The sequence below is a fragment of the Phyllobates terribilis genome, unplaced genomic scaffold (assembly GCF_046119375.1).
Source record: "Phyllobates terribilis strain yellow unplaced genomic scaffold, ASM4611937v1 Scaffold_4__5_contigs__length_816908805, whole genome shotgun sequence".
In the NCBI taxonomy this organism is placed as follows: domain Eukaryota; kingdom Metazoa; phylum Chordata; class Amphibia; order Anura; family Dendrobatidae; genus Phyllobates; species Phyllobates terribilis.
In genome coordinates this window covers 31,414,099-31,430,418 of record NW_027362764.1, presented here as the reverse complement: position 1 = coordinate 31,430,418, position 16,320 = coordinate 31,414,099, and the positions used below count along the sequence as shown (strand labels likewise).

Below are 16,320 nucleotides of genomic sequence, written 5' to 3'. Positions count from 1 at the left end.
AGTCCGCAGCCCCAGCCCTCAGCCCCAGCCCCAGCCCGCAGCCCCAGTCCTCAGCCCTAGTCCACAGCCTCAGCCCGCAGCCCCAGTCCTCAGCCCCAGTCCGCAGCCCCAGTCCTCAGCCCCAGTCCTCAGCCCCAGTCCTCAGCCCCAGTCCTCAGCTCCAGTCTTCAGCCCCAGTCAGCAGCCCCAGCCCTCAGCCCCAGTCCGCAGCCCCAGTCCGCAGCCCCAGTCCGCAGCCCCAGTCCTCAGCCCCAGCCCTCAGCCCCAGTCCGCAGCCCCAGTCCTCAGCCCCAGTCCTCAGCTCCAGTCCTCAGCCCCAGTCCTCAGCCCCAGTCCTCAGCCCCAGTCCTCAGCCCCAGTCCTCAGCCCCAGTCCTCAGCCCCAGCCCGCAGCCCCAGTCCGCAGCTTTAGCCCTAGTGATGTACAGGGAATTAAAGTTTCTATGACAACTGATTTTCGATGGTCTTCCTTCTTCCAGCATCAGATGATTTGTCAGGTGGTGAAGACACAAAGGGTGAAATATTCTGTAAGTATTCTATAATTGGGAGCAAATTACCTGGTTGCGAATCGTTCCACATCTCAGCCTCATATCTCTGGATTTTCTCTGCACAAGCCTCCTCTTCCTTCTTGATCAGACAGTATGGATGCATAACGGCCATCTGAGAATATAGAAAACGTTATATATCAATTACTCACATCATGAAACTTTTTACACAAATCGTCCTACACAATGGAGCCACTATAATAATTTAGCAATTGCCACAGAAGAGTTGGTAAGTAGATACTTATGGGGGACACATCTGTCCAGGATCAACCATTTCCTACTTTTCCTTCCTGCAGATCTTTTATCGCTGTAAGGCATCTGGCTACAGCACAAGCCCTCCCCCACAGTCCGGTTAGTACATGTCCTGCCCTATCATTAGACCGGCTCTTTATCTGCCTTTCAGCTGACAGTGGACGAGGTCAGGAGGAACCTGAATCCAGTCTTCTCCACAAGAACAGCTTAGTCCAGCTCATAGAATATAGTTGTGAACCATTAGAAGAGTTTTTGGAGATGGCAAACTTTCTATTAGTTTATCGACTAGAACAGGCGACCCGTGGTGGGCGGATTGCGTCATCTCCACCGATCATCCTACACCGCGGTCATGTCACAGGCACAGTCTATACTTTGTCCCCATGTTGAGCCTCATCCTTCGATTCTGTGTAAAGTGTCAAAAATTACAGTCATTTCTCAGGCACTTAGGAAAAAAAAAAATGAAAGAACAATCTTGTGTAATCCCAGCCGAAAGTGGCTCAGTCAATTTATATTACTTTCTGAGAAGGAAAAATCATAGACATTCAGGAACGAAGCTACTAAGTCATCGAAATGTTCGGTTCTTAAAATATAACCCATTAAAGGTAAAGGTCTGGGGGGAATACAGAAGACTGGCAGGTAGTGGCTCCTTGTTACAATGTTTCCTGGAAATATCTCATTGTAGTTCTCCGCACGGGATAATTACACCTGTCTTCCTGCAGAACAGTCATTCATGACGGTGGGGGGTAGTAGTCATCATAAGACGTAGAGTTAATCATGGATTGAACAACATGAAGCTGTTCTTCTTTACATCGAGGTCCGCACCCGTCAATGGGATCCGGCGTCTTCGTCTGTTGCCCAGTTTTCCCTGCACATTGACGCTCCCATCCATTCACTCTTACGGAGTTTTTTGTTCTGATCCCCCCCCCAGAGGTCGGACCCTCACAGATCTCAATCTGAAACTACACTATAAAATGGCAAAATAAGCCAGAGTTACAATAATACAAAGCGCTACTAAGTGCATGGAGCGTGGGGAAACAAATGACAGAAGGTGCCAGATTCAGGGGGGTGTAACGAGCATGACAAGGCGGGGGGGGCCGCCGACGCCAACGCCTACTTCAGCTGGATGTGCATCTACCGAGGACGCACATTCAGCTCAAGTTTATTGCAACGCAGGGACCCTCCGGCTCCCTGCACAGCAATATGCTGCAATACACGCCGCTAGCCAATCAGAGGCTGGCAGCGGACGTCGGCATGTCAGACACGAGCAGCGATGGCAGTGGCCATGCCGGCACAGTGAAGTAAGCTACTGAAGAGGATGCCACATGTCGCGGGAGCAGAGGAAGGCAAGAACTGTTTATTTTTTTAATGTTTTGGAAAACAGAACGGACATTATACCAAGAAAGGGCCCAGGATGGGGTCGTTATATCAGAATGGGGGTCATTATACCAGGATGGGGTCCAGGATGTTGGTTATTATATGAGCATGTAGGACATTATTACAGTAAGGGGCCCAGTACAGGAGACATTATACCAGGAAAGGGTCCAGGATGGGGGACATTATAACAAGAAGAGGCCCAGGACAATGGATGTTATAACAAGAAGGGGCCTAGGAAGAGAGACATTAATACAGGATGAGGACCAGGAAGGGGGACATTATTACAGAAAGAGGCCAGGACTGGGGACATTATTACAGAAAGGGGCCAGGACGGGGGAGATTATTACAGGAAGGGTCCATGATGGGGACACTATTTATATGTATGTCTTTATAGGATCTAGAACGCTACAAAGGCCCTTATATGTGACCGAAAAAAACACAAAATATTATTCTATGCCTGATGAAGAGACCTGCGTAGTCTCGAAAGCTTGAAACCATCTTTTCAGTTAGCCATTAAAAGGTATCAACCACTGAGGACTCTCAAGCCTAAATATTTTTCTATCTACTGGTTAAAACTGTACAAAGATATATATATTTTTACATCTGACCAATATGGAGGTGTGGGGCCCAGGTCCAAATTTTGTACCGGGGCCAATGGGACTTTAATTAGGCCACTTGCCAGATTCTAAGGCCATGGCCCCACTATCAGTATTTGGTCAGTATTTGGTCAGTATTTTTTCTCCGGAGTGGGAGCCAAAACCAGGTAAGGAACAATCAGAGAAAAGGTAGAATAGAAACAAGTCACCAATTCTGCATTTATCACCCACTCCTGGTTTTGGCTCCCACTCCTGAGAAAAAATACTGACCGAATACTGATAGTGGGGCCGTGGCCTAAGGGAAAGTTATGAAAGGAGAGCATGGAATAGTGAGATTAGTGAGGTGATAGGCCAGTCTAAAGAGATGATTAATAATTAATATCATACCTAAACACCAGACCGCAGGATGTGGGAGCTCACAGAGGGGCCGCGTGTCCACCCCAACGCGCGTTTCTGCGCTTCTGTCCTGTACTATGATGAATTTTTATAGTGTATGTGTTTTGCACCATCTTTGTCAACTGTCTGTATTATATTGATGTAATAAATTCTATTTTTTGATATATATATTTGGGTTCTTTTGATCGTTTATGTTCATCTATGAGCTTGTATTTTATTGCGATTTACCCTTGTGAGTACTATATCCACAGGTGCGATTTACCTCTTTCGATGCATTGTGTACTATAACTATGCACCAGTTGAAAAATCTAGTCATACAATATTGGAGTATGCAGAATTTCAGGGAACAACACTCCGCTGCCTCTGATCATCAGGACAATTACGCAACGGACTAATGAGCGTTGAACGAGGTTGTGGCTGTTTACACTACTAGGCCAGTTATTGGGGAACTCACAGTGAGAGTATAGTATGTACACAACCGATTTTAATGCATGCAATATATATATATATATATATATATATATATATATATATATATATATATATATATATATATATATATATATATACCCCGGTATGGTCACTGCCAAACTCCATAATAACAAAAGGAACTAGTTTCCACCACCAATCGTTTATACAGGCTGAGTGGACACCCGTTACAGGTAGTGTATGGCTGCAGGGGTGCAGTTTATAGAGAAAGTGGAACAGGGCTATCACATTTTTATATATTTAATCAAAAAAGTAGGCAGTGCTTATAAAAATATACAAAGATGTTACAAAATGGACAAAACAATACAGTATAAACAACCACATAAAATAAAAAGGATAAACAGAAGAAATGTACTAAACCTGATGTCGCAGGGTTGGCTCTGTTTCTTATGAATGGGAGCTCTCCGTTTTTGGGGATAATGATACAGCACCACTGTGCACTGTGTCTCAAAGGACTGACAATGATTATAGGTCAGCATTTGCTTTACTTAACACAAGTCACGCCGACATACCTATGCTCCAGTGATTGGTAGCTGAGCTGGTAATGGGAAGTGTGGCTAAGTCTTTAAAAAATTACAATATCTTCATCCCTGAAGGTCCCAGGCAGGAGATATTACTGTCATGTTTCCCATCATGAATTCACCTTTCTATAGGTAGGAAACATTGTATGGATAGTGTGAAGTATCCTCACCACGCCTCCCGCCTGACATCGCTATTGCGTCAGATGGATCACGTGATACAGATCTGTACTTTGCACCAACGTGACGTTCCGCACCCCCTTGGGGACACATAAGGTCAGATTGGTATAGTTCTACACAGACACCCCCTATCCTGATGGGTTAAGGTACCAGGAGTGAGAAGAGGTGGCCCACTCAGTCATTGAAGTGGCACCACACTCATTCACACCCCTGACAGACTGAGAGGCCCCTCTCACTGACCCCAGTGAAACAGAACCTTAGCAGCCCGGTAGAGCTGCCACCAGTTTCTATTAGACATAAGCTGCGGTCCGTAACGGGAATTATATTGGGTCAGAAACCAGCCCCGGTAGCATGGGAACTGAACCAAACAAAAGAGGTTTGGATTTGTGGATCAAGATAAAAGAGAAGCCCAAGGTTAAATTATATATTTAATCGCCTTAAGGTCACACTAGACAATACACTACATACATAAGGGTTATACATACATAATGGTCAGAAAGGCAAACACAATAGTAGTGGTACAAAAGATATAAGCAGATATTAAGTGTCAAGTACCAGTCAGATGAGAGGCCTGGCTTGCGGGGGATGGGCTGCCACATGGGAGGCTTGTGGGTCCCTCTGTTGAGTGACTTCACTCACAGGATGTGTCGTCGTGACCACCCAGAGAAAAATCCATAGGCCAAGAGCTGCAGGAGCTTTTTAACCCCTCTTGGTCACCCCCTTTCTGCCTCCTGGGCTGGACCCAAGACTCCCCCCCCTTGGTTTCTAGCAGCTATAAATTCCAGAAACTAAGATGGGTCATAGCTCCTGAATGGACAGTCCTAGGGAGCTGGTTCTGGTGTTGTCTTAACCAGCTGGGTCCCGGCTACATGTGGAAACTAAACACAGTGGCCCTAGGGGTTTCTGAATGCCTGTGCCATGTATCTCCTTATCCCTATGTGAAAGACTGGGTCGAGACCCAGGCGGACATTGCCCATGTTCTTCGGATTTCAGAAATCTATTTGGTGTATGGCTGGGATGTATAGTATTTCCATAGCTCAATATCAAATTATAGCAGTCTGAAACAAAGGGAGACCGCATGGCTTAGATCCACAGGGGGTCTTCCTGTAGCAGCTCACCAGCTAGCTGATGGGGGTGTAACTCCTTTGTTTGAAGCTAGCCAGGTAATATATTTGTCACTCCTAGTCTCTTGACCCCCCCCTGCTGCTGCTCAGGGTCCTGATATGATTGCACACTGAAGGGCTTTATAATCCTCTGCCAAATAGGATACAATGATTGACATGGAATTATATCTCCAATATTCTTCACAGACAGCATCATCCATCTGTCCGATATTAATTTGAAAGTGTTACTGCAACCGCCCAGTGACATAAGACAATGTGTTATGTCCCCCACTTTGTCATGACTCCGAAAATATGACTTTCATATCTGTCACGTCTATGCTGTTCATAAAAACCTCAATATTCCTAATTTGCAAAGCAAGACAAAATAGCTTAAAGTAGCTTGCCTGCCAGTTCTGTGACACAGGCAGGCAAGGGCCATAAATCTGTCACCTCTCCTCTTCTTCTGAAAGTTGAGGAATGGAATGGTGTCTGTGATCTATCAGATGACCACCTTTAATTACCTGTGGTAAGGGTGGGAGTTAAGAGGGTCTCATCCCCAGTTATCTGGAGGTCATGGAGCTAAATTTTGCTCCCTGTAATCCATGCTCCAATGAGAATATGAGAACTTTATAGATGTATGTCCCTATATACAATATTGCCATTATTGCATGTGCCATGCAGTGTCAGACATAGAATGTTTTATACAGCAATAACTAAGCATGCTCCCAGACAGCACCAGTCACTGTGTGCCCTATACAATCACAGCAATAGCCTCCATACTTTACCAGCCGCAGTGGTGGCCCCATGCAATGCCAGCCACAGAATAGCTTTTTACTGCATTGGCCAAGTGTGCTCCCATAGAATGCCATCCACAGTGAGCGTCCATATTATGCCAGGCATAGTGTGACCCATAAAGACCCAGCAATACAGCATTAGCCAAATGTGCCATTTATAGTGTCCCCATACAGTGTTAGCCAAATGTGCTCCCCTATTGTGCCTTCATAATGTAACCCCATACAGTGCTAGCAATAGCATTCCTCCATACAGTGTGCGTCATACTGTGCCCAAATATTGTGCCAGTCATAGTTTGCCCTCATACAGTGATAGCCAAAAATGCCACCATCCATTGCCAGTCACAGTGTTCCCTCATGTGGTGCACGTCATGGTGTGCTCCCATATAGTGCCACTGCCATCTACAGCATGATGTCAGAGCCATGAGAGCCGTCAAAGTACAGTACACGGTGCAGTCCTAATGTCCAATAATCATCCAAAATGTGTCTCCATTGTCAGTGATTCCCCAATATCAGACAGTGACATTGGATCCAGCCGGTGGCCCCAGGACAGCGTGCGGCAGCAGAGGGGCCCCGGGTCCAGCCCCTCAGCACAGCGTACCACCACATTACCACAAAAGAAACTGGACTTAATTCCCTAAGAAGAGTCTGGTTTGTGTTCACTGCCGAGAATTAGATTGTAGATCTTGTACTTTACGTCCTTTCCGGCGGGACGTGATCTCTAATAAACTGACACAAAGAGAAGACAAATCCCATATGTGGGCAATCGGTCTGCTCAACTGACGGCAAGCAGAGATCTTCAAAATGGCTGGATAGGAAAATACCAAGGGGCAGAAGAGGCCACATTATAACAGCCGGATAACTGACTGATGGGTGGTGTCAGATTTAGGATTTGCCTTCTCTGATACATCTGTCACATCGGACGTCACTGTCGTCGACTCGTCAACGTTCACACTGGAAGAAAGTTCTGCGGCGAACCGTTTGGAACTTTTTTTGCATCTTATAAATGGCTTGAAAATTCTGGGGCAAATGATTAAGACGGTATTCCCAACTCAGAGCCGCAGGACGTGGCATCAATGTGTGACGCGAGTCATAGAGTCCTGCACCGGGCGGAGAATGATCCTAGATCTTCCAAAACCGTGACCCTGCAGAGCCGACACCGGTGACTGAGGACAAAATCTACCGGAAATGCCTCCTTCTTTTCTCTCTTGTTCTCTTTTTCTCTCTCTTTCCATCTCTCTGTTTTTCTTCACTCTTTTTTCATCTCTCTGTTGTCTCTCCTTCTTTCTCACTTAATTTCTATCTTTGTCACTCCTCTCTCACTATCTCTCTCTTTTTTCCATCCATCTCTATTTCTTTTTCTCCCCTCTTTCGACATCTCATCTTTTTCTCGTTTTCTCTTCTCTCTCGTTCTCTCTTTCTTCTCACATCTTTTATTTTCTCCACTTTTCATCTCTCTTGTTTTCACTCACTTTCCCCCTCTCTCCTCTCTATTTTGTTCTTTATTTCATTCTTTCTTTTTCTCTCTCTCTCTGTCTCCCATTTTCTCTCTCTTGTGCTTTTTTCTTACCAGTATATAGTTATATACAAGAATATAACTACTATAATACAGCCCCCTATGTATAAGAATATAACTACTATAATACTGCCCCCTGTGTATAAGAATATAACTACTATAATAATGCTCCTATGTACAAGAATATAACTACTATAATACTGCCCCCTGTGTATAAGAATATAACTACTATAATAATGCTCCTATGTACAAGAATATAACTACTATAATACTGCCCCCTGTGTATAAGAATATAACTACTATAATAATGCTCCTATGTACAAGAATATAACTACTATAATACTGCCCCCTGTGTATAAGAATATAACTACTATAATAATGCTCCTATGCACAAGAATATAACTACTATAATACTGCTCCTATGTACAGGAATATAACTACTATAATACTGCCCCTATGTACAAGAATATAACTACTATAATACTGCTCCCTATGTACAAGAATATAACTACTATAATACTTCCCTATGTACAAGAATATAACTACTATAATACTGCTCCTATGTACAAGAATATAACTAATATAATACTGCCCCCTATGTATAAGAATATAACTACTATAATACTGCTCCCTATGTACAAGAATATAACTACTATAATACTGCCCTATGTACAAGAATATAACTACTATAATACTGCTCCTATGTACAAGAATATAACTACTATAATACTGCCCCTATGTACAAGAATATAACTACTATAATACTGCCCCCTATGTATAAGAATATAACTACTATAATAATGCTCCTATGTACAAGAATATAACTACTATAATACTGCCCACTATGTACAAGAATATAACTACTATAATACTGCCCACTATGTACAAGAATATAACTACTATAATACTGCCCCTATGTACAAGAATATAACTACTATAATACTGCCCCTATGTACAAGAATATAACTACTATAATACTGCTCCTCTGTACAAGAATATAACTACTATAATACTGCTCCTATGTACAAGAATATAACTACTATAATACTGCCCCTATGTACAAGAATATAACTACTATAATACTGCCCCCTATGTACAAGAATATAACTATTATAATACTGCTCCTATATACAAGAATATAACTACTATAATACTGCCCCCTATGTACAAGAATATAACTACTATAATACTGCTCCTATATACAAGAATATAACTACTATAATACTGCCCCCTATGTACAAGAATATAACTACTATAATACTGCTCCTATATACAAGAATATAACTACTATAATACTGCCCCCTATGTACAAGAATATAACTACTATAATACTGCCCCCTACGTATACGAATATAACTACTATAATACTGCCCCCTATGTACAAGAATATAACTAGTATAATACTGCTCCCTATGTACAAGAATATAACTACTATAATACTGCCCCCTATGTACAAGAATATAACTAGTATAATACTGCTCCCTATGTACAAGAATATAACTACTATAATACTGCCCCCTATGTACAAGAATATAACTACTATAATACTGCCCCCTATGTACAAGAATATAACTAGTATAATACTGCTCCCTATGTACAAGAATATAACTACTATAATACTGCTCCTATATACAAGAATATAACTACTATAATACTGCCCCCTATGTACAAGAATATAACTACTATAATACTGCCCCCTACGTACACGAATATAACTACTATAATACTGCCCCCTATGTACAAGAATATAACTAGTATAATACTGCTCCCTATGTACAAGAATATAACTACTATAATACTGCCTCCTATGTACAAGAATATAACTAGTATAATACTGCCCCTATGTACAAGAATATAACTACTATAATACTGCCCCCTATGTACAAGAATATAACTAGTATAATACTGCTCCCTATGTACAAGAATATAACTACTATAATACTGCCCCTATGTACAAGAATATAACTACTATAATACTGCCTCCTATGTACAAGAATATAACTACTATAATACTGCCTCCTATGTACAAGAATATAACTACTATAATACTGCTCCTATGTACAAGAATATAACTACTATAATACTGCTCCTATGTACAAGAATATAACTACTATAATAATGCTCCCTATGTACAAGAATATAACTACTATAATACTGCCTCTATGTACAAGAATACACTTTTTTTTCCATGGGCTTGCATACAGAAGTTTCCATATTTAATATTGTATATTTGGGGATTATTTTATTTCTATTTCATGAAATAAAATATGTTATATTTGAAAATTTCATTTTTTTTTTTAGTCCGGCTCTGACAGCATCATCACGAGTCACTAACAGTATCATCAGTCACTGATTGCATAGTAACATAGTAACGTAGGTTGAATAAAGACCTAGGTCCATCAAGTTCAACCTTTCTCCCCCAATTGTACTCCCCCCATACCAATACTACACTAACTTACTGGAACTAGGCCTCACAAATTAATTAACATTTTTATTTTTATCATTACTGCACTATTACAATTACAAATAAACCAGTTTATAATTTTTTAATTTGTTTTATTTTTGTATTACTCTTGTGATAATCCCATCCCTAGTTGCCGCCTTTGAACTGACTCTAAGGCGGTGTGCCCACGATGCGTTTCCTAAGCGTTTCTGCAGCGGCAATTCCGCTGCAGAAACGCTTAAAAAACACTTGGTAGAAGGCCTGCCATGTTCCCCAATGATAATCCGCATGTGCCGTGCACATGCTGTGGAAATTTCCGCTGCGGATTATCATTGCGGAAAAATACGCAGCACTACTAATTATTATGCGGAAGCGCTGCGTTTTCGCCGCCATTGACTTGCACTGGAACGCATGGAATCCGCATCACTGTGTATGTAGATGCTGAATCCATGCGTTTCAATATGCGGATGGTACCCGGGTGTGGAGGACAGGAGACTCTCATCCAGACCCGGGTACCATAGAACCTGTAAAAAAAGAATAAAATAAAAAATAAACATTATATTTACCTTCTGATGGCCCCCAGTGCGCTTGTCTTCGCTTGCCGGCAGCTCGCGGTACACTGAAGGACCTGCGCTGACGTCATTTAGTCATGTGACGGCAGGTCCTTCAGTGTACCGCGAGCTGCCAGCAAGCCAGGACGAAGCGAATAAAGACTGCGGGGGCCATCGGAAGGTAAGTATAATATTTATTTTTTATTTTTTACCATTCTTTACGGTCACACTATATATGCCGGTTGCATGGATTTATATAGTGTGACCAAGTTGTCAAGCACTTTCCAAGTGATGCTAAAATCGCGTGACAACCCGCATGCGCAAATGCATGTGAAGAACGCTTCACATCCGCATGTCCCTGGCAGGAAAACGCACGTACAATCCGCATGTAGAATCCGCATGTGCAATCCGCATGTGCAATCCGCATGTACAATCCACATGGACAATCCGCATGTACAATCCGCATGTGTTTTTTCTGCCAGGGAGATGCAGAAACGCCCAGGAAAAAATCCGGAGCATTTCTGCATCGTGGGCACATAGCCTAACTTCTGAATATCCTTTATAAAATGTGGAGCCCAAAACTGGATCCCATATTCCAGATGTGGCCTCACTAGTGATTTATAAAGAGGTAACAATACGTTGGGATCACAGGATTTTATTTCTCTTTTTATAAACCCTAAAATCTTATTTGCTTTTGCGGCTGCTGCCTGACATTGAGTGCTGCTGCTCAGCTTACTTGTAACCAGAATCCCGTCCTCCTCCTGTTCTGTAGTCTCGAGTACACTCCCATCTAATGTACAGGGTGGGCCATTTATATGGATACACCTAAATTAAATGGGACTAGCTGGTGATATCAACTTCTTGTTTGTGGCACATTAGTATATGGGAAGGGGAAACTTTTCCAGATGGGTGGTGACCATGGCAGACATTTTGAATTTGGCCATTTTGGATCCAACTTTATTATTTTTAATGGGAAGAGGGTCATGTGACACATCAAACTTATTGAGAATTTCATAAGGAAAACAATGGTGTGCTTGATTTTAACGTAACTTTATTCTTTCATGAGTTATTTACATGTTTATTTTTTTTACAGCCATTGACATGTCGCAGAGGTTAACACGTGAGGAGCGGATAGAAATTGTGTTGATGTCCGGTGAACGCAGTACCCGGGTCATTGCAGCAGATTTCAATGCAAGACACCCTACGAGACCACCCATCTTCCATGCTACAGTTAGCAAACTGCTTGCCAAATTTCATGAAACAGGTTCAGTGCTGGGTTTGCCAAAATGTTGACGCAACAAAACTGTCACTAATGAAGAAACATCAGTGGCTGTCCTAGCTTCATTCAGCAAGAGCCCACAGCGTAGCACTCGCTGCACGTCACTGGAGAGCGGCATCAGTCGAACATCCCTTCGGCGGATATTAGCTACTCACAAATGGCACCCTTACAAAATCCAGCTGTGGCAGCATCTCAACGAGGATGAGCCAGATCGGCGCATTGAATTTGCAGAATGGGCAAAACAAAAATTGGAACAGGACCCTCAGTTTACACAGAACATTATGTTCAGTGATGAGGCAGACTTTTTTGTGAATGGTGACGTTAAAAAAGAAAACCACCGCTATTGGTCTGACACTAACCCACAGTGGATAGATCCCTCCAAGACTGTTGGAACACAAAAATTTGTGGTATATGGGGTACAAAGATAGTGGGGCCATTCTTCATCAATGGAAACCCCACTGGATATCTAAAATTGCTACATGATGATGTGTTGCCCTCTTTATGCGCTGAAGATGGCACGTTCCCTGAGTTTTTCCAACAAGATGGTCACCACCCCATTATGGGTGTCAGGTCCGAGCATTCCTACATGAACAGTTTCCTGGAAAGTGGATTGGTCGTCGTGGGCCAGTTGAATGGCCACCAAGGTCTCCCGATCTCACCCCCTTAGACTCTTAACTTTGGGGTCATCTGAAGGCAATTGTCTATGCTGTGAAGATACGAGATGTGCAGCATCTGAAACAACGGATACTGGAAGCCTGTGCTAGCATTTCTTCTGCGGTGTTGCTATCAGTGCGTCAAGAGTGGGAGAAGAGGGCGGCATTAACAATCCAACACAATGGGCAGCACTTTGAACGCATTTTATAAGTGGTCATAAACTTGTAAAAAACTCATGAAACAATAAAGTTACGTTAAAACCAAGCACACCATTGATTTTCTTATGAAATTCTCAATAAGTTTGATGTGTCACATGACCCTCTTCCATTGGAAAAAATAAAGTTGGATCCAAAATGGCCAACTTCAAAATGGCCGCCATGGTCACCACCCATCTGGAAAAGTTTTCCCCCTCCCATATACTAATGTGCCACAAACAGGAAGTTGATATCACCAACCATTCCCATTTAATTTAGGTGTATCCATATAAATGGCCCGCCCTGTATATGCAGCCATAGGATTACTCCATCCTCGGTGCATTACTCTACATTTATCTACATTAAACCTCATTTGCCATGCGTTTGCCTATTCAGGCTCTTATCCAGATCGTTCTGCAATATCGCAATATCAAGATCATATTTTAATATCCTACATAGCTTGGTGTCGTCAGCAAAGACTGAGACTTTACTCTCAATCCCATCCCCCAGGTCATTAATAAAGAGGTTAAAGAGAATCGGTCCTAGGACAGATCAATGCGGTCCCCACTGCTCCCGGTACAGATCTCTGCGGCCCCCACTCCTCCCGGTACAGATCTCAACGGCCCCCACTCCTCCCGGTACAGATCTCTGCCGCCCCCACTCCTCCCGGTACAGATCTCTGCGGCCCCCATTCCTCCCGGTACAGATCTCTGCGGCCCCCACTCCTCCCGGTACAGATTTCTGCGGCCCCCACTGCTCCCAGTACAGATCCCTGGGGTCCCCACTGCTTCCAGTACAGATCCCTGCGGTCCCCACTGTTCCCAGTACAGATCCCTGCGGTCCCACACTGCTCCCGGTACAGATCCCGGCTGTCCCCCCTGCTCCCGGTACAGATCCCTGCGGTCCCCCACTGCTCCTGGTAGAGATCCCTGCGGTCCCACACTGCTCCCAGTACAGATCCCTGCGGTCCCCACTGCTCCCAGTACAGATCCCTGCAGTCCCCACTGCTCCCAGTACAGATCCCTGCGGTCCCCACTGCTCCCAGTACAGATCCCTGCGGTCCCCACTGCTCCCAGTACAGATCCCTGCGGTCCCCACTGCTCCCAGTACAGATCCCTGCAGTCCTCACTGCTCCCAGTACAGATCCCTGCGGTCCCCACTGCTCCCAGTACAGATCCCTGCGGTCCCCACTGCTCCCAGTACAGATCCCTGCGGTCCCCACTGCTCCCAGTACAGATCCCTGCGGTCCCCACTGCTCCCAGTACAGATCCCTGCAGTCCCCACTGCTCCCAGTACAGATCCCTGCAGTCCCCACTGCTCCCAGTACAGATCCCTGCGGCCCCCACTGCTCCCAGTACAGATCCCTGCAGTCCTCACTGCTCCCAGTACAGATCCCTGCGGTCCTCACTGCTCCCAGTACAGATTCCTGCGGCCCCACTGCTCCCAGTACAGATCCCTGCGGTCCCCATTGCTCCCAGTACAGATCCCTGCGGTCCCTACTGCTCCCAGTACAGATCCCTGCGGTCCCCACTGCTCCCAGTACAGATCCCTGCAGTCCCCACTGCTCCCAGTACAGATCCCTGCAGCCTCCACTGCTCCCGGTACAGATCCCTGCGGTCCCCACTGCTCCCAGTACAGATCCCTGCGGTCCCCACTGCTCCCAGTACAGATCCCTGTGGTCCTCACTGCTCCCAGTACAGATCCCCGCGGTCCCCACTGCTCCCAGTACAGATCCCTGCGGTCCTCACTGCTCCCAGTACAGATCCCTGCGGCCCCCACTGCTCCCAGTACAGATCCCTGCAGTCTCCACTGCTGACTATGTCCCATTTAGAGAACGTACCATTTACGATGACTCTTTGTTTCCTATCATTTAGACCATTCCTTACCCATCTGCATATAGTTCCCCCAAGTCCTTGCCTCCTTACCTTCAGTATAAGGCTGTTACGTGGTACAGGATCAAATGCCTTCGCAAAGTCCAGATAAATCACATCCGCCGCATTACCAACATCCAGATCTGCACTTACCTCTTCATAGAAACCCAACATGTTGGTCAGACACGACCTATTCTTCATGAAGCCATGCTGATTATCATTTATTATATTATTCTCTGCGATGTAACTCTGCAGCTCATCTCTTATAAGGCCCTCAAAAACTTTGCACACTACTGATGTCAGACTTACCGCCCGGTAGCATCATCAGCAATCACTGACAGCATTGTGGCGCCCCTGCGGGTCCAGTCGCCACAGAGGTACTGCATCTCAGCCAGAGGTGTGGTACCCCACTCTCAGGTAAGGAGGGAGCACTACCCGGGACCCACACACCCACATCCAACACCACATCACTCCAGTAGGGAAGGGCGAGATTGCTCCTGAGGGAGAGCACAGTCCCTGTCCCTGTCTGGAGGAGGGAACTAGGTAGAGGAGGTGGGTGGAGGAAGTAGTTTAGGGGAGCACACAAGGAAGGACTGAAGGTAGAGGGGACCACGTAGAGTGACAGTTCGTGACGTGGGTCACATGACAGACAGTATAAAAAGACAGTTAGAAATATCTAGAAGCGCCCAGTGAGTGAGGACCGTTGAGGAGTAGGGTCCAGACAGAGTTAGGCCAGTCAGAGGGGCCCAGGAGGAGAGAGAACGAGAGGAGCGAGGGAGTCAGAGAAGGGTTCCAGAGACAGAGAAGGGATCCTAAGGGCACGGGAAGCGCGGCGTCCATCCGTGAGCCCGAACTCACGCCGACCGTAGTCGGGAGAAGGGATCAAGTCGCAGTAGGGGACCGGCCCCAGACTAGTGGAGGACTGCAAGACTCAGCTAGCAAACTGGAGGCTGCGGTATCTCTAAGTGTCGTAGCCAAAACCACACACATTCGCTGAAAAGGACCAAGTGGACAGAGAGGACGTCGCCCGACTAGGCCCGCGGCCACTGGCTCGGGACACTGTGTGTGAGGCACAGGGCATGAGGGCGAGAGCCAGCGCAGAGAGAGACGACCCGGGAAGGTACACAAGAAGAGGGTCCCGATCAAGTGCACCCAAGTTATCTCAGAGTTGGCTGGATCACTTCCCCGGAGGACATAGGACTCGGTGGGCTGTTATAACCTGCTGGCAGTTGTAACCTGGAATATCATAAGAACTGTGAGTAAAAACTTGAATACTGCACCCCGCTGTGCCCTTGACTTAATTGCTGCATCATCTGCCTTGCACTACACCAACAACAAAGCTACCTCTTTAACTGCCCTGGGGTATAGCTCTACCCGTGGAGAGCTGAACCATCTCCGCTGCGTCACCAATGGCCCCAGTGGATATAGACAGCAGCGGCGGCCACCTATAGCCGCATACCACTGGTGGCGTCACAAAACTTTATCCCCAAAACTTTATTCTCCTCTGTTATTGACCGCCCAGGGCCACGGACCGGGTCACGCCACCGTGACTATCCTAAAAGAACCGAC

The 16,320-nt window shown here is 45.2% G+C and overlaps 1 protein-coding gene across 3 annotated transcripts in view; it reads right to left on the bottom strand.

The window, feature by feature from the left end:
• LOC141264848 (pituitary adenylate cyclase-activating polypeptide type I receptor-like) overlaps window positions 1-16,320 on the bottom strand; it is a 479,716-nt gene that overhangs the window by 326,747 nt on the left and 136,649 nt on the right. For all 3 annotated transcript variants that reach the window (XM_073677215.1, XM_073677213.1, XM_073677214.1), the window contains exon 3: window positions 557-659. In XM_073677215.1, coding sequence (XP_073533316.1) covers window positions 557-659 — 103 coding nt within the window. The remainder of the gene's footprint in view (window positions 1-556; window positions 660-16,320) is intronic.